At 42.8% G+C, this 27,206-nt stretch overlaps 1 protein-coding gene across 3 annotated transcripts; it reads left to right on the top strand.

Annotated features, from left to right (window-relative positions):
- LOC106579141 (TERF1-interacting nuclear factor 2) lies at window positions 1–26,049 on the top strand. 3 transcript variants are annotated; one of them, XR_014381668.1, is made up of 9 exons: window positions 1–135; window positions 4,664–4,866; window positions 11,066–11,170; window positions 11,268–11,363; window positions 11,520–11,630; window positions 12,045–12,171; window positions 19,420–20,089; window positions 20,185–20,234; window positions 20,900–26,049. XR_014381668.1 is itself a non-coding variant. In XM_014158740.3 (9 exons), the coding sequence occupies exons 1-5, from the start codon at window positions 111–113 to the stop codon at window positions 11,640–11,642; spliced, it is 552 nt and encodes a 183-aa protein (XP_014014215.2). In that variant the 5' UTR covers window positions 1–110; the 3' UTR covers window positions 11,643–11,706; window positions 12,045–12,171; window positions 19,420–20,089; window positions 20,185–20,234; window positions 20,900–26,049. The 3 variants fall into 3 exon arrangements, 1 of the variants encoding a protein (XP_014014215.2); XM_014158740.3 differs by having other exon boundaries at window positions 11,520–11,706; XR_014381669.1 differs by having other exon boundaries at window positions 17–291.
- The last annotated feature ends 1,157 nt before the right edge of the window (window positions 26,050–27,206 follow it).

Genomic DNA, 27,206 nt, shown 5'->3' with positions numbered 1-27,206 from the left:
GACGCTGTTTCTTCCTGGTTTTATTGGTAAACTCTGGAGTGGCGTTAGCACATTTTGTTTCCAAAAAAGCCAGTTAAGTAATACACTACAGTTAACACTGGAAGCTCGACATGCAAAAAGATCTTAAGGAAGAAGGTAAATAAAAGCAGTTATCGTAGTCGCCACCTCTGCAGAGATTTTACCAAAGACTAACGTTCGCTTTCTAGCTGATTTATTGGCTAGCACGTTAGCTGCCAGCCATGGGAGCAAAGTTATTGCATGAACATCTCTGGAATTAGCTAGCTAGGCAAGGTATGAAATGAAACACTGATATTATTAACGGTATGTCTATAGACTGGTTGGTTGTTTAGCAACAAAAATGAGGGGCGCGCAACCATGGGGCAAAACAGATGAGGTTGGTTTAGATTGACAACATGTAAGCTTTATTTGGTCTCCAATGTTTATTGAAAACATAAATAAATGTACACAATGACCACTGGTTCTCTCTCAAATACATCATATTAGCATTGACATGAAAACAAGACATGGTATCAATAACAAGACGAAAGAAGCCACTTACGTCAGTTGCTTGTCATTCTTGCTAGCAGTCTGGCTATTCCAGAATCACAACAGGCTGACTTCTGCTCAATGGAAACGCACACACCGGTTTCCTGACGTTAGACATTTTTGCTAGGTACAAAACACCAACAAAACAATAGAGCAAAATTGCAAATGCAAATAGCTAGCGCTTTATTTCCACGAATTATTTGTAGTACAATATTATTAAAACCTCTTGAATGTAATTTACGTAATCGCCGAAAGTCACCCCATTTATCATGAGGGCCATAAACAATTACTAGTTTATGGCCCTCAAAAATCTCACCTTTCTGGTAATTAAAAAATAATAATTGCTGAGGTATAGTCACTTGTGAAGACACACGCTCAAGTACACAGTACAAATATGAAAATAATAAATATTTTATATTTCTGTATGAATATGGCTTGAAATGTGCATATTTTTTTGAAAGGTCTCTCTTGATTAAATTTCCCCCCACTGCTGTGAACTTTCTCACAGAGCTCTAGCTTGGCTTCCTGAACTAGTTAGGAACTCGCCTTTCATCTCATATTAATATTGTCTGTCAATGACAAAGTGTTTTTTGTTTCAAATCTATTAATTATTTTAGATTTCTGTCTATAAATCGTAGGGCTGACCCCAATTAGTCGACTGGGCGATTGTTTGGTCGTTAGGCTGTTGGTCGACCGAGATGGTTTTAGTCGAGCATTAACAAATACATATAGTTGCGCCCATCTCAGTGAACTAATCCATTGCGGAGGCCAATTTATGCTTGATTCGAAAATGTGGTCAGAGGCTCCATATGGAGGGTGTGACACACTTGTGGAGGCATGCAGAGGCCAAATCAAGCTCTGTACTGCATCGCCATGTACCTCCCAAATTTTGTAACAATACAGAGGGCTCTGTATAGCTCCGCATTGACCTGATTGGTTGACAGTAGGTGGCAGTGGTACATCCTATATAAACACAGACTCACTTCCTTGATAACAGCTCTGCACTGCTCCGCGAAGCGCAAGAAGTATGAATGCCCTGACTTCTGCTTGGCCAATGTAGACGTTGTATTGACTATTCGCCCAGATGCACAATGCTCTTCTCTCTCCACAATGAGCTCTCTCTCGCCAATTTGTGCATATTTATTGTTTCATAACTTCATTGTGTGAATTGTTTGCATTTGATTGTTAGTGTATATCAATTCCCCATTCCATAAATCACCAGTAGTACATTTACCGTTAATTCCTATCGTTTGTAATCTACAATGTTTGTTACTTTGGTTACGGTCATTTCTTTTAATGCATTCAATATTATTATTTCAGTCTTCCCATTCTCACTGTCAGAGTGAACACGTTGTTTGCAGAGTGCACAGCTTATGGTACACTTGTGAGAAACAAGTTTTGGTTTATTTCATTCCATTTATGAGTAATGTAAATGTATACATTGTCTTTTGTTAGGAGCGCTCCTGTCAATGTTGAGTAAGTACACGCATGCATAGAAGTAGGCCTATAGGCTACCTGGCCTGCGTGCAAATGTAGGCATATATATGTGACCATTTGGGGATCTGATAGTATTTCTGATTGGCTTAACACACCACCACTAATGACCTGTCATGCTCTGATCCAGTGGAATCAGTGCTTGACTTGGAATGAAATAGGTTCCGGTACTCATTTTGGGTGCTGGTACTGTTTATATTTAGGTGCATGAGCGCCACAATACTTTTGAGCTAATATTCTAAAAGAGGAACAGGAGCTCAAGCAGTAGAACAAATGCCGGTACTCAGCTTCGATGAGCTCCTGCCCAAGTCAAGCACTGCTTCTGATCCCCTGCGCAAATAGCCTAAAGCTGTGTCTGTTCCGAGCTCACTGGCACAGGAAAGTCTGAGAGCCCAGAATATTTTATACTCTGTTGCAAGTTTGCTAGCACAAGCTTCAGGCCTGACCCAAGTTAATAGTTAATACAATGTTTCAAGTTCGTTGCAGACAGGCCATGTGTAGCCAATATGATTTATAGGATATTTATTTTTATCAGGATATTTTCTACCTGCAGGCTTCAATGTTTTTATTTGTTGGCTTTATGTAGGATATTTTTACATAGTTGTCAATGGCATTATCAGTCATGTTTTAGGTTTGTATCTTTTTCATTTAGATTTGGATAGAATTTTGATTAACCACATGACAATGGTTTTGAGGTATGAAGACGTCATTATAAATTAAATGAAACTGTGTCACGAAAATTTGCATATGAAAACCATAACTGGCACACAGATCGGTAGAAACGGTAAGATAAATTGGCATTCCACATGAGGAAGGTTGACGACTCCTCGTGTAGCCTATTGCTGTCAACTTCAGGAGAGTAATGGCCGAATATGCGAAAGCCAGCAGGAGCGGGAGGAGAATAGTTGAGTCAGGTATTTTTTCTTCTTCTGGTTATCTAGATCTCTGGCACCCTCTTGAGGCATCAGACAAACTCAATACATATAGTTGATTTTATTAAAACACATAGACATTCTATGTCTATATATGTAAAAATACAGGTTTAAACAATTAGAGCAATCAATTGGTCGAAAGAACAGATGACTTTCGGTTGACACAATATTTTTTTTAGTTGGGGACAGCCTTAGTAAATCGACCTCTGAATATGCTACAGTGACGAAACCACTCTCCTGCTGCGTTATGGTGTAAGGATTCCGGGCATATGCATTGTTAGTGGCTGTGACGTAGGGTTCAGCCAGGAGTTGGATAGTCGAAAGAGCAAATTAAATGGTACGAGGGACAGCCCAGCTTCAAGTGGTGTCAGATTTCACATCCTGCTTCATACAGGCAGAAGAGACAAACTCCTGTGTCCATGAGACTCAGGGCTACCGCTCAATGTGAGACATTTTGATCTACGGTGTCCACAGATAGATTTATAAGCGAAAATGTCGGTCGGAAACGGTTCCAGAACCACGCAGGTTCCCTAAACAGGGGACTTTACATCAAAGACTATTTAAGGGGCAATCTGTGATTTCTATATACATTTTTTTACTTTAAAATTAATAGTGCTGAGCGATTTAGTGCTTTTTGAGGTCGGTTCGATTATAAAAATAAAAAAACACGTTTTTTGATTTGGGTTGAATGCTGTAACAACACAGAATAAACAATTAATAAAAGTCCCATGATGGTAGTGACTGCCCATTGCTGCTTATCACTTATTAACCATCATTTATTCACATTACTTTACTAAAATATTTCAGTTGTGCATATTATTTGATGACTATAATTTCAGTCTAAGTGATCTCTATAGAGCCGCTTCCAATGCAGTCTGACAATCACTATTTTGTAGTTCTTCAAAGTAAATAAGACACACTTTTATGAGTGTTGAATACCAACTGTCAATCACTTTGATCATGTATTTTCAGGTAGAGATACCTCGCGAAGTAACAGCTGCTCTCTATATCCCCTCACGATCGCACATTCTGGTCTTTTCCGTAGAAAGCGTAAAAGAAACAGACAGGACAAGTAGATGCACAATGGATAATGGTCATTGTAGTTAATTACCACGTTTTATGCGCTAAACTATGTTGAAAATTGGCAACTCCCTACTACATCACACAGTTCGGGCTGTATCGGATTTATCTGTAGAGAAACTGAAGTGTGCACATAGAGCGCACAAAAAAACCCGAACGAAATGGAATTCAAATAATTGAACCAACTTCTTGAAGAATATAATGTATGCCTCATGAGCTTAGTTCAACTGTTGTACTCCATCAGAACCCAAAATAAAAGCTGTTTTTACTTGTTTGTTTGTAAACAATGTAATTGTAAACAAATACTGTATAGCCGCAACACATGGTTAAAACTTATTTTGTCATGGATGGTCAGGCCTTGTATCCATAGCTCTGTTCATGAATTTGAGAGTGGTTACATTTCTCCAGCGGTGGGGTGACTGCAGATTGCCTCTAGAAAAATACAATAAATATTATTTCACATAATTCTTTTATTTTACATAGTTTTTTCAAAGCCTTGTTTGAAAACAAGAAAATCGAACATATATTGCTTATTATGAAATTGTCTTCATATAAGTATTTTATAAGGTATTTGTCATCAAGCTAACTTTCTGAATTTGTGCTTTGTGTAGATGGACCTATTCCGCTGTCGTCTTTGCGCCTTTTTGTTCCTCCACTGCGTCTGGTGTCTGCAGCTCTGTGGCAAGTTGTTCAGCGGAGAGACATAATGGACTATGGCTTGGTGGAGGAGTTTGTCACCACTGTGTTGGAGGTAGTTCCTGATCTGATGAGTTACAGAGAGCGAGTCCAACTCATCATGGGACTGCGAGCACAGGTGAGAAATGGCATGGATGGAAAAGAAGAGGAGGGATGGGACACTTGTTCAAGTACAGGGGGTGAGGTCACAGACTATATACAGTGCCTTCAGAAAGTATTCAGACCTCTTAACTTACTCCACATTTTGTTGTTACAGCCTGAATTCAAAATGAATTAAATAGATTTTTTTCTCTCACCCATCTACACATTTGGGTTGGGAGGTATTCAGATTTTCACATCGTCCTTCTCTCACCCTGTGATTTACAGTATTACTGGCTTAGTACACAAGGGGGCGCCAAAAACGAATAAAAAAACATGGGCGTCTATTACCAGAATGCTAACAGAATGAGCACAAGTAATAGCGAATTTCCATGGAGGCTGCTAGCTAAATATGCTAACGAGCTCAAAAGAAAATAAACGAATTGCAGTGACAGGCAATCCAGCTCTTAAAGTTATACATATATACAGTACCAATCAAAAGTTTGGACACACCTACCCTTTCCAGGGTGTTTCTTTATTTGTACTATTTTCTACATTGTAGAATAATAGTGAAGACGGGGTGAAATAACACATATGGAATCATGTAGTAACAAAAAAAGTGTTAAACAATATTTATTTTATATTTGAGATTCTTCAAAGTAGTCAACCTTTGCCTTGATTACAGCTTTGCACACTCTTGGCATTCTCTCAACCAGCTTCATGAGGTAGTCACCTGGAAGGCATTTAAATTAACAGGTGTGCTTTGTTAAAAGTTAATTTGTGGAATTTCTTTCCTCCTTAATGCGTTTGAGCCAATCAGTTGTGTTGTGACAAGGTAGGGGGTATACAGAAGAGAGCCCTATTTGGTAAAAGACCAAATCCATATTATGGCAAGAACAGCTCAAATAAGCAAAAATAAATGACAGTCCCTCATTACTTTAAGATATGAAGGTCAGTTAATCTGGAACATTTCAAGAACTTTGAATGTTTCTTCAAGTGCAGTTGCAAAAACCATCAAGCTCTATGATGAAACTGGCTTTCATGAGGACCACCACAGGAAAGGAAGACCCAGAGTTACTTCTGCTGCAGAGGACAAATTCATTAGAGTTGACTGCACCTCAGATTGCCGCCCAAATAAATGCTTCACAAAGTTCAAGTAACAGACACATCTCAACATCAACTGTTTAGAGGAGACTGCGTGAATCAGGCGTTCATGGTCAAATTGCTGCAAAGAAACCACTACTAAAAGACGGCAATAAGAAGAAGAGACTTGCTTGGGCAAAGAAACACAAGCAATGGACATTAGACTGGTGGAAATCTGTGATTTTGAGATTTTTGATTCCAACTGCCTTGTCGATGTGAGACGCAGAGTAGGTGAACGGATGATCTCCGCATGTGTGGTTCCCACCGTGAAGCATGGAGGAGAAGGTGTGATGGTGCTTTGCTGGTGACACTGTCTGTGATTTATTTTGAATTCAAGGCATTTTTATTTGGAATTCAGGACACATTCTGCAGCAATACGCCATCCCATCTGGTTTGGGCTTAGTGGGACTATCATTTGTTTTTCAACAGGACAATGACCCAAAACACACCTCCAGGCTGTGTAAGGGCTATTTGACAATGAAGGAGAGTGATGGAGTGCTGGATCAGATGACTTGGCCTCCACAATCACCTGACCTCAACCCAATTGAGATAGTTTGGGTTGAGTTGGACCGCAGAGTGAAGGAAAAGCAGCCAACAAGTGCTCAGCATATGTGAGAACTCCTTCAAGACTGTTTGAAAAGCCTTCCTCATGAAGCTGGTTGAGAGAATGCCAAGAGTGTGCAAAGCTGTCCTCAAGGCAAAGGGTGGCTACTTTGAAGAATCTAAGATATAAAATATATTTTGATTTGTTTAACACTTCTTTGGTTACTACATGATTCCATATGTGTTATTTCATAGTTTTGATGTCTTCACTATTATTCTACAATGTAGAAAATAGTAAAAATAAAGAAAAACCCTGGAATGAGTAGGTGTGTCCAGTCTTGGTAAATGACCAAGTCTAGGGGCTACCGAATGTCATTTTTGGTGAGTTTGGATATTTACAACAAATGTGAACGACAGACATTGTGCAAATGAACAAAGTTTTGACGAGTGCTTGTCTGAAGGAAGAACAGCGCTAGCTCTCCAGCAGCATGTCTAAACTCTGTGTCTGGAGTTGCTAGGGCAACAGGCCTGCCTGCTCTGCTCTGAGAAGAGGGGGGAGGAGCAGACAGGTCAAGAACACAAGGAAATCAAGATTGCAGTGGCAGCTGTACAAATAACTCATCCAAAGGACTTCTCAAACACGGCAGAAAGCTAACAGAATATGATGCTCCATCACCTTATTAATTCACCCATTTACTTAGATAGCAATTTAAACTTAGGGTTCATACTAATATAGAATTATGTGTTTTTCACACAGGGAAAAAATATAAAACGTGTAAGAAATATCTTGCTGCGTTTTATAAACGCAGATCTGAAATTTCTGCTCGGCATCAGATGACAATTGACTGATCTGTCGCTACTTTTCTCGCTGTTGCCAGCCTATTTTTCTCAGGTAAAATGCAATATTAACTTAACTTTAAGCAAAACATTAGGATATGTAGCTGGCTACATTCTTTCTATGATCAAAAAAATACCTTGCCTTTTCATGGTACGCTCATTTACTTGTGTTTCTGCCAGCCAGAGCGTTGCACTTCTGTTGTCGTCTGATGAAGCTATTTTCTGCCGAGTGTGTTGCACTAATGTATTTTCTGTGAAGGAAAACTATAGTTGCACGTCCCTGATCACTCTGTTGAAGCAAACACTGTTGCCTTTCAATATAAAACACGACGCCTGTCAGTACACAGCTGGACTCACCTGATCCCGCTTTCTCCCATTGTGCTATTTACAAACAAACATGTGACTGGCTCAACTGTTCTGGGGAGCTAGGTAAGCTTCATAATGTGACAGGTGAAATGAAGAACGCCTTTCTGCTTTATCTCCTAATGCATTGACTGCAGGTACAGTTCAAGTCGGAAGTTTACATACACTTAGGTTGGAGTCATTAAAACTCGTTTTTTAACAAAATTTCTTGTTAACAAACTATAGTTTTGGCAAGTTGGTTAGGACATCTACTTTGTGCATGACACAAGTAATTTTTCCAACAATTGTTTACAGATAGATTATTTCACTTATAATTCACTGTATCACAATTCCAGTGGGTCAGAAGTTTACATACACTAAGTTGACTGTGCCTTTAAACAGCTTGGAAAGTTCCAGAAAATGACGTCATGGCTTTAGAAGCTTCTGATAGGCTAATTGACCTAATTTGAGTCAATTGGAGCTGTACCTGTGGATGTATTTCAAGGCCTACCTTCAAACTCAGTGCCTCTTTGCTTGACATCATGGGAAAATCAAAAGAAATCAGCCAAGACCTCAGAAAAATAATTGTAGCCCTCCACAAGTCTGGTTCATCCTTGGGAACAATTTCCAAACGCCTGAAGGTACCACGTTCATCTGTACAAACAATAGTAAGCAAGTATAAACACCATGGGACCACGCAGCCGTCATACCGATCAGGAAGGAGACGTGTTCTTTGGTGCGAAAAGTGCAAATCAATCCCAGAACAACAGCAAAGGACCTTGTGAAGATTCTGGAGGAAACAGGTACAAAAGTATCTATATCCACAGTAAATCGAGTCCTATATTGACATAACCTGAAAGGCCGCTCAGCAAGGAGGAAGCCACTGCTCCAAAACCGCCATAAAAAAGCCAGACTACAGTTTGCAACTGCACATGGGGACAAAGATTGTACTTTTTGGAGAAATGTCCTCTGGTCTGATGAAACAAAAATACAACTGTTTGGCCATAATGACCATCGTTATGTTTGGAGGAAAAAGGGGGAGGCTTGCAAGCCGAAGAACACCATCCCAACCGTGAAGCATGGGGGTGGCAGCATCATGTTGTGGGGGTGCTTTGCTGCAGGAGGGACTGGTGCACTTCACAAAATAGATGGCATCATGAGGTAGGAAAATTATGTGGATATATTGAAGCAACATCTCAAGACATCAGTCAGGAAGTTAACACTTGGTCGCAAATGGGTCTTCCAAATGGACAATGACCCCAAGCATACTTCCAAAGTTGTGGCAAAATGGCTTAAGGACAACAAAGTCAAGGAATTGGAGTGGCCATCACAAAGCCCTGACCTCAATCCTATAGAACATTTGTTGGCCGAACTGAAAAAGCATGTGCGAGCAAGGAGGCCTACAAACCGGATTCAGTTACACCAGCTCTGTCAACAGGAATGGGCCGAAATTCACCTAACTTATTGTGGGAAGCTTGTGGAAGGCTACCCAAAATGTTTGACCCAAGTTAAACAATTTAAAGACAATTCTACTAAATACTAATTGAGTGTATGTAAACTTCTGACCCACTGGGAATGTGATGAAAGAAATAAAAGCTGAAATAAATCATTCTCTCAAATATTATTCTGACATTTCACATTCTTAAAGTAAAGTGGTGATACTGACCTAAGACAGGGAATTTTTACTAGGATTAAATGTCAGGAATATTGAAAAACTGAGTTTAAATGTATTTGGCTAAGGTGTATGTAAACTTCCAGCTTCAACTGTATTTACTCAAAAAATATCTACAAATATTAAAATGTATTGAAAAACTTCGAATAAATAGTTTCAACGGTTTTGAAAATTTCCCCAGTATATGGTATACCGCCCAAGCCTACTACACGCAATACCCCATAATGACAAAGTGAAAACATGTTTTTAGAAATTTATTGAAAATCAAATACATAAATATATAATTTACCTAAGTTTTCACACACCTGAGTCAATATATGTTAGAATCACCTTTGGCATCGATTACAGTTGTGAGTCTTTCTGGGTAAGTCTGTAAGAGCTTTGCACATTCTTTTTTAGAAATGTTATTCTTCAATCTCTGTCAAGTTGGTTGTTGATCATTGCTAGACAAGTCTTAGCATAGAAGTCAAAACTGGAACTAGGCCAATCAAAAACATTCGATGTCGTCTTGGTAAGCAATTCCAGTGTATATTTGGCCTTGTGTTTTAGGTTATTGTCCTGCTGAAAGGTGAATGTCTCCCAGTGTCTGTTGGAAAGCAGACTGAACCAGGTTTTCCTCTTGGATTTTGCCTGTGCTTAGCTCTATTCTGTTTATTTTTATCTAAAGAATCTCACTAGTTCTTGCCAATGACAAGCATACTCATAAAATGACGCAGCCAGCAACATGCTTGAAAATATGAAAAATGGTACTCAGGGTTGTTGGATTTGCCCCAAACATAAGACTTTATATTCAGGACATAAAGTTAATTTCTTTGACACATTTTGTGCAGTTTTACTTTAGTGCCTTATTGCAAACAGGATGCATGTTTTGGAGTATTTGTATTCTCTACAGGCTTCCTTCTTTTCACTCTGTCATTTTGGTTAGTATTGTGGAGTAACTACAATGTTGTTGATCCATCCTCAGTTTTCTCCTATCACAGCCATTAAACTCTGCAACTGCTTTAAAGTCACCATTAGTCTCATGGTGAAATCCCTGAATGGTTTCCTAACTGTGTGTGTGGGGTACAGAGATGAGGTAGTCATTCAAAAATAATGTTAAACACTATAATTGCACACATGTTAAGCACATTTTTACTCCTGAACCTATTTAGGCTTGCCATAACAAAAGGGTTGAATACTTAGTGACTCAAGACGTTTCAGCTTTTCATTTTTTATTCATTTTTAACATTTTCACATTTATGGGGCATTGTGTGCAGGCCAGTGACACAAAATCTAAATTTAATAAATTTTAAATTCAGGCTGTAACACAACAAAATATGGAAAAAGTAATGGGTTGTGAATACTTTCTGAAGGCACTGTACATGTGTAGGGTGACATTTTCGTAGTGCAAAATCAATTTGTTGGTGCAAAATTTACCATAAACCTCATTGTAATCTGGCACCAAGATTTAATTAGAAACATTTCTTCAACAATGTACATTGTAAGGAGGCGATTATTTAACTAGTTTAGTGAACTGAGCAATACATAAATGTTGAATTTATTTTATTTTAAATAAAATTAAATCATGATGCCAGATTACAATGAGGTTTATGGTAAATTTAGCAATTAACACATTGCTTTTGCACTACGAAAATGTTTCCCATAGTCTCTTACTTGCAGGTTGGTGTAAATAATAATTCATTGTATTTTTTTACTCCATCAGCTGGTTCTGGAGTTGTGTCGTACAGATCACCTAGCCGACTCCGAGACCATCCAACCACACCTGAACAGGCTTAGATCCTGTGTCATCACTCATAGGGAAAAGGAGGTGAGTGCTGCTACTCAGTGAAATATCAAGAATGATAACTTTGCTGTTGTTTAACGTTGGCTAGTTAAATTGACTGACTGTTCAATGCTTGCTGTAGATTCCTGATCCAGAGGTGGAGGCATCAGAATCCAACTTCCTGAAGCTGATACAAAGCCTGCTAGAAGACCCAATTGAGAGGGAACACTTCTTCCAGGTCAGTGTTGTCACTGACTGTGTAGCTGATAAATTATTCATGACATTTTTCTTTAGAAGGTTACCAAAATGGGAAAGGTATGAATACTTTCACATGCATTGTAGATAATTGTTTTAATTCAAAAGCATGGACATGATGTTCTTGTTTGTTTTCTAGAATGTTTATTCAGAGGAATTCGGCCTCAAGTATGACTCCGCACTGCAGAGTCTGGTGTGGGAGTTCCTGTCTAGGCTGGAGAAGCTACTTCCAACACCAACCCTTCAACAGGTACCATGCTAAGATGTTATTGCCATCATCAGTCTACTTTCATACAACAATCACCTTACAAAGGAATCCACTTTGGGTAAGTAGGCTTATACCTATTCAGAAAGGGTGGCAGTACGCACCCTTTCAGTTTGTTTACAGACTGTCAATACACTAATAGAAGTAGAAGAAGAAATTGGCTACTTTAAAATGGAGATAGCTCTCAATGCTGCCACTGCATAGATGTGCCCTCTATCCAACTCTATGGGTTAATCCAAATGTTGAAATTATATAAATGCAAAATGTCTATTAATTGGATCCAATTATGGTAGAATGCAACATCCATAGAGAGATGTTTCTATTAACCGGTTTTATATAAAATATTCATGCAGATGATATTATAGAAACGGGGACCATTGCCATTCCTCTGTCCATTAGACTGCATCTTGGTTTCTACCTGACCCTTCTATCCTGGAGGACTGTGTGCAGTTTGTGTGTCACCCCGAGCCTTTGAAGACCCTACTCCAGTACCACAACAACACATATGAATATGTGGACACCAACGGTAAGAGCTACGTTACTCTGAGCTTTAATGTATGACCTAAAATTAAACAAACTTGAACTCACTGTTCTATATCGTGGAGCTCCGCCCCATAGGGGAGTTCTGCTCCTAGTGGTTTACCCCGCTGCCTAGGCAGCGAATAGCCTGAGAGAAAATTATGCACCCACTTGCAGCCAATGGGAGCAAAGGTGTCCCTATATAAGGGGACGCTTCCCCTCAATCAGCCTCCCATTATCTTCAGCGACTTGGACTGGACTGAAGAAGCTGAGAAGAGAAGATAAGTCTCAGGAAAAACCTGCCGTTGATTTCGAAGTCTCATCGTCCATCTAAAATGAGCACACCAGTATTTCCACCCAACCCAAAGGCTCTTTTAAGAGCTCAGTGTCGCTGCTCCTCTATGGCGGCTGTAGACTCACACGACCTGTGTTTTGTGTGCTTAGGGTCAAAGCACGCTAGGAGCGGCCTCATAAATCCCCCACAATGCCCTAGCTGCGCCCTCCTTTTTTTTAACCTGTTATGGCTAGGGGGCAGTATTTTCACGGCTGGATAAAAAACGTACCCGATTTAATCAGGTTACTACTCCTGCACAGTAACTAGAATATGCATATAATTATTGGCTTTGGATAGAAAACACCCTAAAGTTTCTAAAACTGTTTGAATGGTGTCTGTGAGTATAACAGAACTCATATGGCAGGCAAAAACCTGAGAAGATTTCATGCAGGAAGTGGCCTGTCTGACAAGGTGTCGTTCTTCTTGTCTCTGTTTATTGAAGAGTGAGGATCTTAGCTGTCCCGTGACACTTCCTACGGCTGCCATAGGCTCTCAGAAGGCGGCAAAACGCTGAATCGTGTCTTTGCAGGCTCTGGCTGAAACAAAGTAGCGCGTTTGGGTAGTGGCTGGTTACAGTACTGTGAGACTCAGGCTCGTGCCCGCGTCGACCGAAAGCTTTGTTTTCTTTCCTCTGTTTAGCTAAATGGACATTCCCGGTCGGAATATTATCGCTTTTTTACGAGAAAAATTGCATAAAAATGGATTTTAAACAGCGGTTGACATGCTTCCAAGTACGGTAATGGAATATTTAGATTTTTTTTGTCACGAATTGCGCCATGCGCACGACCCTGATTTACCATTTTGGATAGTGTCTGGGACGCACGAACAAAACGCCGCTATTCGGATATAACGATGGATTATTTTGGACCAAACCAACATTTGTTATTGAAGTAGCAGTCCTGGGAGTGCATTCTGACGAAGACAACAAAAGGTAATCAAACTTTTATAATAGTAAATCTGATATTGGTGAGTGCTAAACTTGCCGGGTGTCTAAATAGCTAGCCCGTGATGGCTGGGCTATGTACTTAGAATATTGCAAAATGTGCTTTCACCAAAAAGCTATTTTAAAATCGGACATATCGAGTGCATAGAGGAGTTCTGTATCTATAATTCTTAAAATAATTGTTATGCTTTTTGTGAACGTTTATCGTGAGTAATTTAGTAAATTGTTAGCAAATTCCCCGGAAGTTTGCGGGGGGTATGCTAGTTCTGAACGTCACATGCTAATGTAAAAAGCTGTTTTTTGATATAAATATGAACTTGATTGAACAAAACATGCATGTATTGTATAACATAATGTCCTAGGTGTGTCATCTGATGAAGATCATCAAAGGTTAGTGCTGCATTTAGCTGTCTTCTGGGTTTTTGTGACATTATATGCTAGCTGGAAAAATGGGTGTCTGATTATTTCTGGCTTGGTACTCTGCTGACATAATCTAATGTTTTGCTTTCGCTGTAAAGCCTTTTTGAAATCGGACAGTGTGGTTAGATAAAGGAGAGTCTTGTCTTTAAAATGCTGTGAAATAGTCATATGTTTGAAAAATTGAAGTTTTTGTATTTTTGAGGAATTTGTAATTCGCGCCACGCCTATCATTGGATATTGGAGCAGGTGTTCCGCTAGCGGAACGTCTAGATGTAAGAGGTTAAAGGAGAGGAAGCAGCGGTGGGCATTTTTTAGGGAGGATTTTCCTCTAGAGGACGCAATGTCAGTGTTAGCCTCAGCTTCTGAGGCATCATCTAACGGTGCCGCCTCTGGAGATGACGAGGATGTCGGTAGGTGCATGGATGTTTCTCCGGAACACTCCATTCCACTGACCGAATTTGGAGAAAAAAAACTCCCTCAGGAGAGTGCAAGGTTTTTCTCATCCTTGGGCGAGGACGAGATGGACTCTGACTACTCAGCAGCCCCCTCCTACGTCACGGCCTCTCTGCGCTCTTAGTTTCCAGTGCTCATTGAGAGGGCTGCGAGCTGGCTAGAGATCCAGCTGCCCCCCCAACCCGGAGGTGGATATGATGGAGGGCGGCCCCTATTCTCGGCCAAGAAGGGCGGCGGAGCCATTGGCTCCTGCCATGCCCTCGCTCAGAAAGTACGTAGAGGGCTCATAAGAGTCACCTTTGACGGCGCGAGCGCCGGCCATAGTTTATATCCCATTCACCAGAGTGGACGGCAGACGAGTGGGAATTTCCCAGGGGATCCCCAGGCTCGAGAGCGCAATGGCTGCGTATCTCGTCCCAGGTTCGAGCTTCTGGCCCTCGTCCAAGAAGGCCACTCTACCCACATCAAAGGACCGACTCACAACGCAGCTGGTTGAGAAGTCCTTTGTACTAGGGGCCCAGGCTGTAGCAGCAGCAAATAAATTTGCCCTCCTGGCAGCCTCTCTGTCCCGTCTCACCACGGGTAAGACTGGGCTGTCGGAGGAAGAGAGAAGAAGCATCACCCAAGCATCGGCTGTGTGTGCGGGAAGGTCCATGGCCACTTCGGTGGTCGCGGAACGACACTGCTGGCTGTCTCTGACAGCCATGAAGGAGACCGACAAAGCCATGCTGTTGAACGCCCCCATCTCTGACGACGGCCTCGTTGGAGTCACCGCCAAAGAAGCGACGGAGCGTGTTGGGAAGCTGGATTACGAGAGGAAGCAATTATCTAGACACCTGCCGCTGGCAGGACGTCGCCAATAGACCTGGGTCTACTGCCAGACGGCGAGCCCGGCGACAGACGACAACATCCCGCGCCACGAGAGTGGGCCCTGCCCCGCCGGCAAGAAAGGTGGTCGTGACGTCACCCTAGCGGCACCCTAGGTTGGCCAGAAGAGACGTCGACTTTGTCACTAGAGAACCTCTTTTCCAAGACAAACCAAAAAAACATTCAGGTTCCCTCTTTCTCTTTCTCTCTCTCTCTTCCTCTCACCACTCTTGAGTGTCACACAGCCCCACTATGAGTGCGTAGCTAAGCGCACACATGAGGACGGTGTGAGTGGGAATGATAAGAGGGCGGCAAAGCGGACGACTTTGATGAGCCGCCATGCTATACCTCATAAAAAACCCACACCACAAACTCCTAGGAGTAATGTGGCTGAGGTTTTAAAGAGCAGCCTGGGACGTTGGAGAAGGGTTATGCCATCCAATTCCATTGGACTCCTCCCCTGTTTCCGGGCGTGGAAATCTCTCACTGCAGAGATTATGGAACTTTTGGCGAAGGAGGCGGTCACAGTAGATCCCCGCGAGCAAAGGAACAACGGGCTATATTCGCTCTACTTCCTAGTGCCAAAAAAGACGGGGGGAATGAGGCCAATACTGGATCTACACATTCTCAACGAGAGTGTAGCCAAAGGGCCCTTTCGAATGCTTACGACAAAGCATCTGCTGGGATGTGTCCACAACAGACTTTTGTATAAGCATAGACCTAAAGGACGTGTACTTCCATGTGCCGGTACATCCGCATCACAGTAAGTTTCTGCGTTTCGCCTCCCTGGCACCGCGCACCTTTTCCAAATGCGTGGATGCGGCAATCGAACCGTTGCGTCGTCAAGGGATAAGGGACTTGGCCTAACTAGACGACCTACTGGTCTCGCCCCATCAGCAGAGCTGGCGATCGCACACACGACAGAGATTGTGATTCATCTCACGCGTCTGGGGGTTTGCTGTGAATTGGGAAAAGAGCGCACCTTGGCCCAGTCATCGGATTGTCTACTTGGGATTGCAGCTAGACACTGTGACTATGAAGGCTCTAATTTCGGATCCTTGTCGGGCTGCCCTGTTGTTAGATTTACGAAAGTTTCATCCAAATCACACAGTGATGGCGCATTCGGTCATGACACTCCTGGGTCTCATGACGTCTGCCCACTCCGAGGTTCCGCTGGGACTACTGCACATGCGCAGAACACAGCGATGGTTCGCCCAACTACGACTAGACCCAGTGCGGCATCTTCGTCGGTTGTTTGTGGTTCCCCTCTCGCTCAGAGTGGACCTGAACTATTGGAGAGACCCGTACATTCTGACGCAAGGGCTCCCAATAGGCAGAGTGTCCTCCTCCACTCCAGGGTTTAAAGACGCTTGTCTGACTGGATGGGGAGGGACATGTCAGACTTTGGCGATCGGAGGTGTGTGGTCTCCCTCGGGACATCACATCAACCTCCTAGAGTTGGAAACAGTTCTACTGGTTCTGACCCCCTTCGCGCCTACCCTGCGGGGTTGCAACGTGCTGGCATCTGCACCCCGACATTGTTCTCCAAATATTGGAACGGTTCGGGAGAGCTGAGGTGGACTTTTTCGCATCACACATTGTCCCCTCTGGTTCTCTCTTCGAGCCCAGGACGAACCACCACTAGGGACGGAAGCTTTTGCGCACCAGCCGTGGCCAAATGTTCTCCTGTATGCATTTCCACCGCTGTCCTGCATTCTCCCACTGTTAGCCCGAGTGAGAACAGGTGGGCTGTCAATCATATTGATAGCCCCCGATCGCCCAGTGGCTCGCGGAGATGATTCAGATGCTGTTTTCGCCACCTTGGCCTATTCCGCATCGATGGCACGCGACATCTCAGGCGAGAGGCATGATAGGGCAATTGCCCATAATCGGCCAACCACTGATGGTCTGGCTCCTGAGAGCGCCGTGGGTTATCTGATTCAGTAATCAGAACCATACAGGGCTCACGTGCCCGTTCTACATCCAGGACTTATGCCAGCAAATGGAACGTGTTTTCACAATGGTGCGCCACAGAAAATGTGGACCCCGTGTGCTGTCAGGTCGAGAGTGTGCTCTCTTTCCTACCGTTCATGTTTGACGAGCAGCGCTCACCCACCACCATTAAGGTGTTGTGGCGACGATTTCAGCTTGTCATGAGGGGTTTGGCGGAGACACTGTCTTCAGCCACCCTCTAGTGAAATGGTTCCTATTGGGAACGCGGCAGCTTTGGCCGATGCCTAGAGCCACGCTTCCTCGGTGAGATTTGGCCTTGGTCCTCGAGGCGCTCTGCAAGACGCCGATCGAAACATCTTGAGGGGGATTTGATTAAATGGTATCTCTGAAGGCGGCACTGTTGCTCGCTTTGACTACGGCTAAGCGTGTCAGTGATTTGTGTGCTCTTTCGACGAGACCCAACTGCCTGGCCATTAATAGCGATCTGAGCAGGGCGGCGTTACGTCCTAACCCAGCATTTATGCCGAAGGTTATTAAGAGCTCATATTGGTCACAGACCGTTGAGCTGTGGGCCCTCTCCCCCCTCCCAATGTGGAGCGGAGATAGGAGAGGCTTCATTGCTTGGCGCGCTACGTGGAGTGTACAGCGGCGATTAGGTCATCAACAAGCTCTTTGTGTGTCACGGTGTGAGACCACTTTCTAAACAGCGGCTGTCTCACTGGCATTGAGACGGCTTATGAAGCGGCAGGGCGGCCATTGCCTCAGGGTGTAAGAGCCCAGCCCACTCGTGGAGTAGCGGCATCTACTGCCCTTTTCAGAGGAACAGGAATAGAGGATATCTGTGCAGCAGCGTCATGGTCGTCACCGGCTCCTTTTATCCGTTTCTACCTTTTGGATATGTCTTCTAACTCTCTGGCTCAGTCTGTACTCAGCGTGGCTGATGGAAGGACTTGAGCTAGGAGGAAAAGATGAAGGGCTGTTGGGCATGGTTCCCATTAGGCCCTGTTCTTTTCCACTGAGAGAGAGACATATGTCACGTCTCCTGACTGATATTCAGTACAGTAGAGAACGTGTTTTTTGACTCACCCACCATTGTATCACTGTGTTGGGGCGGAAGGATGAGGGAAATGTGCTGTAACTGGTATTACACTACTGTTATACCGGTCGATGTGTATTGACGGGATATTGAGGTATTATCTATCTGCTAGTCAGATTAGTATGGCCCATGTTCTGTCTATCTGCCCACAAATCATAGGCTTTGGCCTCTAGATTAAATATGGCGGATTTACTGAGAAATCAGTATGATATATCTTCTAACCATGGTTCAGTCTGTACTCAGCATAGCGGATTGGAGGACTTGAACTAAGTGGAAAAACTGCAGGACAGATGGACTGGTTTCCTTCAGGTCCACTTTTACCTGTTAGGGTGACTATGTGACATGACTCCTGACTGAGAGATCAGTACAGTAGAGGTCATGTATTCTAACCTGCCCACAAGTCTATGACTATGTTTGGGCGGAAGGATGAGGGAAATAGTTTCTGCAACTAGTTTTACAGTGCTATTAGACCAATCATTGAATATTGACAGGATATTGAAGTATCATCTATCTGCTGGTTCAGATTAGTAAGGCTCATATTCTGTTTATCTGCCCACTAGCCATTGACTATGTCTCTGGACTGAGTGGGGGGGGGTTGTACTGAGGACACAGTATATTGTGACACAGTGTGTCACAGTACTGTGGGACTTGGTCACAGCCATTGCTGGGCCCGACCTTTTCATTAAGTTGGAAGTGTTAGGCTCGGCGGAAAGTACATTTTGGAGCGTTGCGCTCCACCTTAAACCACTAGGAGCAGAGCTCCCCTATGGGGCTCCGCTCCACGATATAGAACGATAGTTACCGGAGTGGTAACTCCAGTTCTTTGAGTGGAGCAGAGCCCAATAGGACTTAAGGCCCTGCCGACCCCCAGTCTTGTGGAAGATAATTTTTCGGGAGGCTGATTGAGGGGAAGCGTCCCCTTATATAGGGACACCTGTGCTCCCATTGGCTGCAGGTGTGTGCATAATTTTCTCTCAGGCTATTCAAACCACTAGGAGCAGAGCTCCCCTATGGGGCTCCGCTCCACTCATAGAATTGGAGTTACAACTCCGGTAACTATCGTTCACTACTATATCATATAACTGCTGGTTGTTTATTATCAATGCCATAGAAAGACATTGGTTTGTGTCCCTAAAACTAAAAAAGAAGAACCAGGGTTTGTTTGACTTTCCTTGTCTTCCTGTCTCAGCTCTATCTTCGGTCGACTACATCCTCTCATCGCTGTCGCTCTCTCCACTAAAGACAGTTGTGATCTTTCCAGATCAAACTGACCCAGAGATCAAATCAGAACCCATGGAGGAACCTTTGCCATATGAACATATGAACATTCAAAGCCCAGCCTCATCTGACAACGATTCAGAAATGCTTCCTTTGTTGGAGTCAGATTACGTGAAGAGCGTAGAAGGGATGCATTCAGACGGAAATTTGAATGTTGAGATTTTGTCATTACAAATTCAAGGTTCAGAAGAGGTGTGTATACACAAGGAAACTACTGAGGGAAACCTCAAACACGAGACAACTGACAACGAGTCAGCCAGAGAGAGGGAACTAGATGGAGCTTTTCACCAACCTCAAACTGACAGTGGGCTAAAAATACAAAAACCTCACAGCATCCAACAGAAAGTGCAGGACAGTTCTAGTTTGTCAACTTCCTGTCTGCTCCGTCAGCCCACGGTGCTTCTGCACCGACTTGACTTTACTGATATGCCGTTACCTGTGTCATCTCCAACATTGAGTCCAACATTGAGGAGAAAGAGGCTTCAAATTAAAAAAGGGGGATCCCAAGGACAGAGAGCAGGATGGGTCATATCACCAGAAAGTAAGAGGAATGCCAATGGACAGCCACCACCAGAGACTGAGTAAGAATTTGTGAATTTATTATACTGGAAACAATTCTTGCTACTGGTCATCTTCCATTACAATCCTAACGCTCCTTCAATTTGGTATTTTTCAGACAAGACGGTGTAACCTCAAACGATGATGCTCCCAGGAAAAGGAAAGCTGGTACGAAAATCATCATCCTAGTTATGATTCAGGCTGTCAATTTTATACAGAATCAGCTTCTTAAAATGATATTTGGCTCAACATTTATAATATGTTAATGGTAAGCTCAGTATTTTACAACGTGATGTCAGATGGTTTCTCACCCTGAAAGTATACTATAGGCCAGGAGAAACTGTAATCCATGGTTCAGTTTTCTACAAACTTCAGCTAATTTCAGTCACCGCTTGCTAACAATGAATGGGAGTGGTAGGTGTATGCGGTGCCTGTTGAAAAGAATGGCCAACTCATGCATAACAGGCACCACCCCTCCCATTGATTTTTAGCTAGGCTGTGGCTAAAGTTAGCTGGAGTTTGTAGTGGCTGTTTAAAAGAAAACCAAACCATGGATTACAGTTTATCCCGGCCCATAGACGACTATCAGGGGGAGAAACCATCTGACATTAACTTTTAAAGTACTTCCCCTTCAAAAACTTGCCTTGGAGTGCATGTTCAAAAAGTCACACATTTGGCAATTTTGTTAATAGCATAAAACCTATGGCTGCTAAAGTTAAAGCAATTTGCATATCTTAGCCAGACAGTGTATCTCTATAACCATTTGACCCTTACTTGTTCTCCCAGATTTTGTGATGTTTTGAGATCACAATTTTTTTTATTTTCAACTCTAGGTAGAGACCTAGAGGAAGAGAAACTGCACCACCACATCAAGGACTTTCACTCAGAGGAGTGCAGTGGACAGAACAGAGAACCTTTTGACAGTATGCCTCAGTATTCTTTGGCCCCTGACCTATCCCATGTAATTGGGCAGTCTAATAGAAGCAAGCGGGTCAAAATCTGCTCCTTATGTAGGAAGACTTTCATTGGAGCAAAGGATTTGACGGCACACGTGAGATCTCATACTGAGCAGAGTCCTTACCAGTGTACCCAGTGTTTGCAAAGCTTTGAACATCAGGAAGACTTACAGAAACATCAACAGATTGGGTGTGAGGTGGCAACTCAACCAGAAGAGGACAACATGTCTACGGCATCTTTTGAAAAGGATAACATGTCTACGGCATCTTTTGAAAAGGATAACATGTCTACGGCATCTTTTGAAGAGGATAACATGTCTACGGCATCTTTTGAAAAGGACAACATGTCTACGGCATCTTTTGAAAAGGATAACATGTCTACGGCATCTTTTGAAAAGGATAACATGTCTACGGCATCTTTTGAAAAGGACAACATGTCTACGGCATCTTTTGAAAAGGATAACATGTCTACGGCATCTTTTGAAAAGGATAACATGTCTACGGCATCTTTTGAAAAGGATAACATGTCTACGGCATCTTTTGAAGAGGATAACATGTCTACAACATATTTTGAGGATGGGATCGAGACATCCCAGCCCAATGGCACTTCGCCCCTGAGCCCAACAACTTCTAACGTTCGTCCCACTCCAAGAGAGTTTTCCAAAGCCAGAACTTGCCATGTGTGTCAGGAAACTTTCCAAAGTGCATATTTAATGAGAAAGCACCTGAATTCCAAACATGATCAGCTCCCTTACCAGTGCCTCGACTGTGGAGAAAATTTCAAGAGGAAGTTTCATTTAAAGGAACATAAGAAATTGTGCTTGGCGGCGAGCTCAACAACTTCCAACATTCGTCCCACTCCAGATCAGTCTTCCAAAGACAGAAATTGCAGTTTGTGTAACAAGACTTTCGACAGTCCATATTTAATGAGAAAACACCTCAAATCCAAACATGATCAACTCCCTTACCAGTGCCCTGGCTGTGGAGGAAATTTCCAAAGGAACTTTCATTTGAAGGAGCATAAAAAAGAGTGCTTGGTGGCGAAGAGTCTCCTCTCTTGCTCTCTGTGTGACAAAACTTTCATTGAAGCAAGCAATTTGACAAAACACGTGAGATCTCACACTTATCAGTGCACCAAGTGTTTGCAAAGCTTTGAACGTCAGGAGGACTTACAGACACATCTGCAGAATGTGTTTGAAGAGCCAGCTCAATTTGAAGAGGACAACACGTCGATGCCATCTTTTGAGGATGGGACAGAGATATCTCAGCCCAACGACACTTCCAATGTCCTTCCCACTCGAAAGGAGTCTTCCAGAGCCAGAACATGCCGTTTGTGTCACAAGACTTTTGACACTATACATTTCATGAAAAAGCACCTGAATTCCAAACATGCTCAGCTCCCTTACCAGTGCCTCCACTGTGGAGAAAACTTCAGGAAGAAGTTTAATTTGAAAGAACATCAGAAAGAGTGCCATAAACCCACTCCAACACAGTTGTCCAAGGCCAGAACATGCCATGTGTGTCACAAGACTTTTGTTAGTGTACATTTAATGAGAACGCACCTCAAATCCAAACATGATCTGCTCCCTTACCAGTGTCTCGGCTGTGGAGACCATTTCTACAAAAATTCTCACTTGCTAAAACATGAAAAAGTTTGCTCGGCAGCAAAGAGGCTCCTCACTTGTTGTGAGTGTGGTAAGACTTTTAAGCTCTCTAAGCTTAAGAGGTGTAACCAGGTGAACCAACAGCAGGCTCCTAGGGGGGATCACCAAGAGACCAACACGACTCTAATAGTGGAAAATGGGATGGATATACCCCAGTCCTTCAGCACTACACCCCAGAACCCAACAACCTCCAATACTCTCACAATTCAAGGACAATCCTCCAAAATAGCCAACCATTATGAAACATGTCTTTTGTGTAATGAAACATTTGAAAATGGAGAGAATCTGAGAAAGCATATGAAATTTCAACATGATGTACGTACGTACCTGTGCCTTGATTGTGGGGAGACATTCCAAAGCAAATCTGAACTACAGAAACATTCTGGCATTCATTTGGGCTCCAGAAAGTGTCCTTTGTGTGTTAAAAAGACTTCTCAATCAACGCTGCAGCACGTTCAGAGACAACAGCCAGACTTGAGGGTGTCAAGTGAGGGAGTTAACCCAAACCAGCACCAAAGAGATGTTGATCCAGCAGATGGCAGCAGCTTGCTGGCACCAAGGGAACTTGAGACAAATATCCCCCAGCCTTCAACCTATCTATGTGATACATGTGGTAAAGACTTCCCATCTCTGTGCCGATTGAAAAGACATTTGCAAGTACATACAGGAGAGCAGCCTTTTCCTTGCACGGATTGTGGCAAATGTTTTACTTGCAAGGGTAGTCTGAAAATCCATCAACGCCTTCATACAGGAGAACGGCCATTTTCGTGCACTTTATGCCAACAACGCTTTATCACAAATAAACACCTAAAAAGACATATGTTTACTCACACAAGGGAAAAGCCTTTTCAGTGTTCAGCTTGTGGGAAAACTTTCAAAACGAAACAAGGTTGGAGCAGACATCAACAATTTAGGCGTTGTTACCTGGAAAAACATACTAGAGCAAGTTTTCCAGAGAATCAGAAGGACTTACAAAAACATCAGCAGATTGGGCATGAGGAGGCAGCTCAGCCAGAAGAGGATAAAATGTCTAGAACATCTTCTGAGTATAAGACATCCCAGGCCCATGGCACTTCAGCCCAGAGCCCTGACACTTCAAATGTTTGTCCTACTCCAAGACAGTCCTCCAAAGCCAGAACGTGCCACGTGTGTCATGAAGTCTTCCATAGTGCATATTTAATGAGAAAGCACCTGAATTCCAAACATGACCAGCTCCCTTACCAGTGCCTCGACTGTGGAGAAAATTTCAAGAGGAAGTTCAATTTGAGGGAACATAAGGCAAGGTGCCATTCTACGCCTTCCTCCAAAGCCAGAATATGCTGTTTGTGTAACAAGACTTTCAACAGTCCGTATTTAATGAGAAAACACCTAAAATCCCAACATGATCAGCTCCCTTACCAGGAGCTTGAAGGGACTGTGGACATGTTTTTAAGCTGAAGTTTAATTTGAAGAAATATAAGAAAAAGTGCCCCAGTCTGAAAAGACATTAGCGAGTACACACAGGAGAGCAGAATCCTTGCACGGATTGTAGCAAACACTTTACTTTGAAGGGTAGTTTGAAAACCCATCAACTCCTTCATACAGAAGAGCGGCCATTTGCGTGCACTTTATGCCAAGAACGCTTTATCACGAATAAACAGCTACAAAGACATATGTTTACTCAGTCAAAGGAGAAGCCTTTTCAGTGTTAAGCTTGTGGGAAGGAAGACTTTCAAAACAAGGTTGGAGCAGACATCAACAATTTAGGCACGGTCAGCTGAAAAAATATACTAGAGCAAGTTTGCTTGAAGATTCTGAGTAATTGTAATTCCTGACCTTCACCATTTTACTTGTGATTTTGGTTCTTATTTTATTATCTTTGAATAGAGACATGTTTGGTTTACAAACAAATGTCAACTTTGAGTAATGCACACGCATTCTCGTGTTAAAAAAGCCCTCTAGCAGAATATTTATATGTAGATGTCGGGACCTTGACAAACTTAATAGTGATGACTATGAAAACACAAGACTGGTGGCTATAACTATGTTCTAGAAGAGTCTTCTGGCTTTATCGAGCTCTATTTGTGATATTTTACCTAGCTGGCTTGGTAGCTTGCTAGGTAATTCATCCTCGGTAGACATCTGCGACGTGAGACGATAACCATCTGACTACATGTTTGTTAACTTGCATAAGCTGCATCTGAGGTTGGATGTTGTTGTATTGACAAGCCCAGATCTGAGGAAGAACTGCGCACTGCAACTTAATGACCCGGCCGGGAAATGGGTCTATTATCTATGTTCAGGAATGTCCCCCAGAGCTGTTGCCAGAGAATTTAATGTTAATTTCTCTACCAAAAGCTGCCTCCAACGTCGTTTTAGAGAATTAGGCAGTACGTCTAACCGGCAGACCATGTGTAACCACGCCAGCCCAGGACCTCCACATCCAGCTTCTTCACCTGCGTGAAGACCAGAGACCAGCCACCCGGACAGCTGATGAAACTTTGGGTTTGCACAACCGAAGAATTTCTGCACAAACTGTCGTGCTTGTCGTCCTCACCAGGGTCTTGACCTGACTGCAGTTCAGCGTCGTACTGAATTCAGTGGGCAAATGCTCACCATTAATTTGATGCGCGCTGTGCTCTTCACGGATGAATCCCGGTTTCAACCGTAATGGGCAGATGGCAGACCATGTGAATGACGTCATGTGGGCGAGCGGTTTCCTAATGTCAACGTTGTGAACAGTGTCCCCCATGTTGGTGGTGGGGTTATGGTTTGGGCAGGCATAAACTACAGACAACAAACACAACTGCATTTTATCCGATGGCAATTTGAATGCACAGAGATACCGTGATGAGATCCTGAGGCCCATTGTCGTGCCATTCATCCGCCGCCATCACCTCATTTTTCAGCATGATAATGCACAGCCCCATGTCGCAAGGATCTGTACACACTTCCTTGAATCTAAAAATGTTGCAGCTCTTCCATGGCCTGCATACTCACCAGACATGTCACCCATTGAGCATGTTTGGGATGCTCTAGAGAGACGTGTACGACAGCGTGTTCCAGTGCCGGCCAATATCCAGAAACTTTGCATACCCATTGAAGAGGAGTGGGATAACATTCCACAGGCCACAAACAACAGCCTGATCAACTCTATGCGAAGGACATGTGTTGCGCTACATGATGCAAATAGTGGTCACACCTGGTACTGACTCGTTTTCTGATCCATGCCCCTACCTTTTTATTAAGGTATTTGTTATCAACAGATGCATATCTATATGCCCAGTTATGTGAAATCCATAACTTAGGGCCTAATGAATTTATTTCAATTGACTGATTTCTTTACATGCACTGTATGTAACTTAGTAAAATCTTTGAAATTGTTGCATGTTTCGTTTATATTTTTTGCTCAGTGTTGTCATGACGTTGCCCTCTTTGGGTTTTCAATGCACCATCCCCCTACCTACCTCCCCCTACCCAGGCTCTGTGAGAGCGGTCGTAAATTCCTAAAAGAATGTCCTACCTCATGGCCACAGTTTTGAGACAGAGTGGGTTTCATAGAAAGAACCCAGGAATTCTTCCACCTCACAGGACTGGAGAACCGAACAACATTTATGTTCTTGAGAAGGTATAAAAGATTGGTGAAGAATCCAGCTACGAACTGGTCCGTTTGGTACAATTTTGTGAAACTCATGAGAGACAATACGGCCACATTACCATGGAGCTGTTTATATAATAGCATCAGTTGTGAGACTTACATCTAATGGTTGTATAAAATGAATGAATAAGGATAAAGCTATTTTGAATATGTTGGGATGCTTGTAAGATGTTAATGTGAGAGAATTGTATTTCTGTTTAAAGTTTCACAAAGTCATCGGCACGCCCCCATGAACAGACGGGACCTGGCGTCATGAGACAGCCTTTTTCCGTTATTCCGAATATAACCCCCACCCAGGGTTTCTATCACCAAACCGAGCTGACCTCCATTACGAGTTGGCTGAAGGTTTGACCATGCGTTCCTCATTCTGAACTTTAACCATACCACGTGGTTAAACTCTTAGACTATTGATACCGACAGAATAATAACAAGTCTTTGATATTAATTACTAGTCTGCAGCTAGGAATTCGGTATCATTGAACGCGAAGACCGACAAAACATCTATCCTATAACGACATTAATGAATGTCACTTTGAAATATCTATTCTAACCGAGAGAGAGAGAGAACGCGAGGACAAAACTCTCCAACAGAACGAACTTTTCAACAAAGATCCCGATGACACACTGAGCGTATATATATATATATGCTAATCCTTTGCACATGAACGCTCACTCATTCGGGAACAATTGCAATCAATATATATATATATATATATATATATATATATATATATATATATATATATATTGATTGCAATTGTTCCCGAATGAGTGAGCGTTCATGTGCAAAGGATTAGCATATCAATTGTTATAATTATCAACTCTTATCAACCTTTTGTCTAACAAGCCGCCATGCCGGTTTAGCCCACTAGGGCACATTCTC

This window comes from Salmo salar, chromosome 19 (assembly GCF_965601325.2).
Source record: "Salmo salar chromosome 19, fSalSal1, whole genome shotgun sequence".
In the NCBI taxonomy this organism is placed as follows: Eukaryota; Metazoa; Chordata; class Actinopteri; order Salmoniformes; family Salmonidae; genus Salmo; species Salmo salar.
This window is presented reverse-complemented; position numbering and strand designations above follow the sequence as displayed.

Bases quoted from the DNA above. Each gene is read 5' to 3' on its own strand.
- LOC106579141 (XM_014158740.3), top strand. From the start codon at position 111: ATGCAAAAAGATCTTAAGGAAGAAG. The intron at 136-4,663 runs GTAAATAAAAGC...TGCTTTGTGTAG, and splicing joins AAAAGATCTTAAGGAAGAAG to ATGGACCTATTCCGCTGTCG. The intron at 11,364-11,519 runs GTCAGTGTTGTC...TTTGTTTTCTAG, and splicing joins AGAGGGAACACTTCTTCCAG to AATGTTTATTCAGAGGAATT.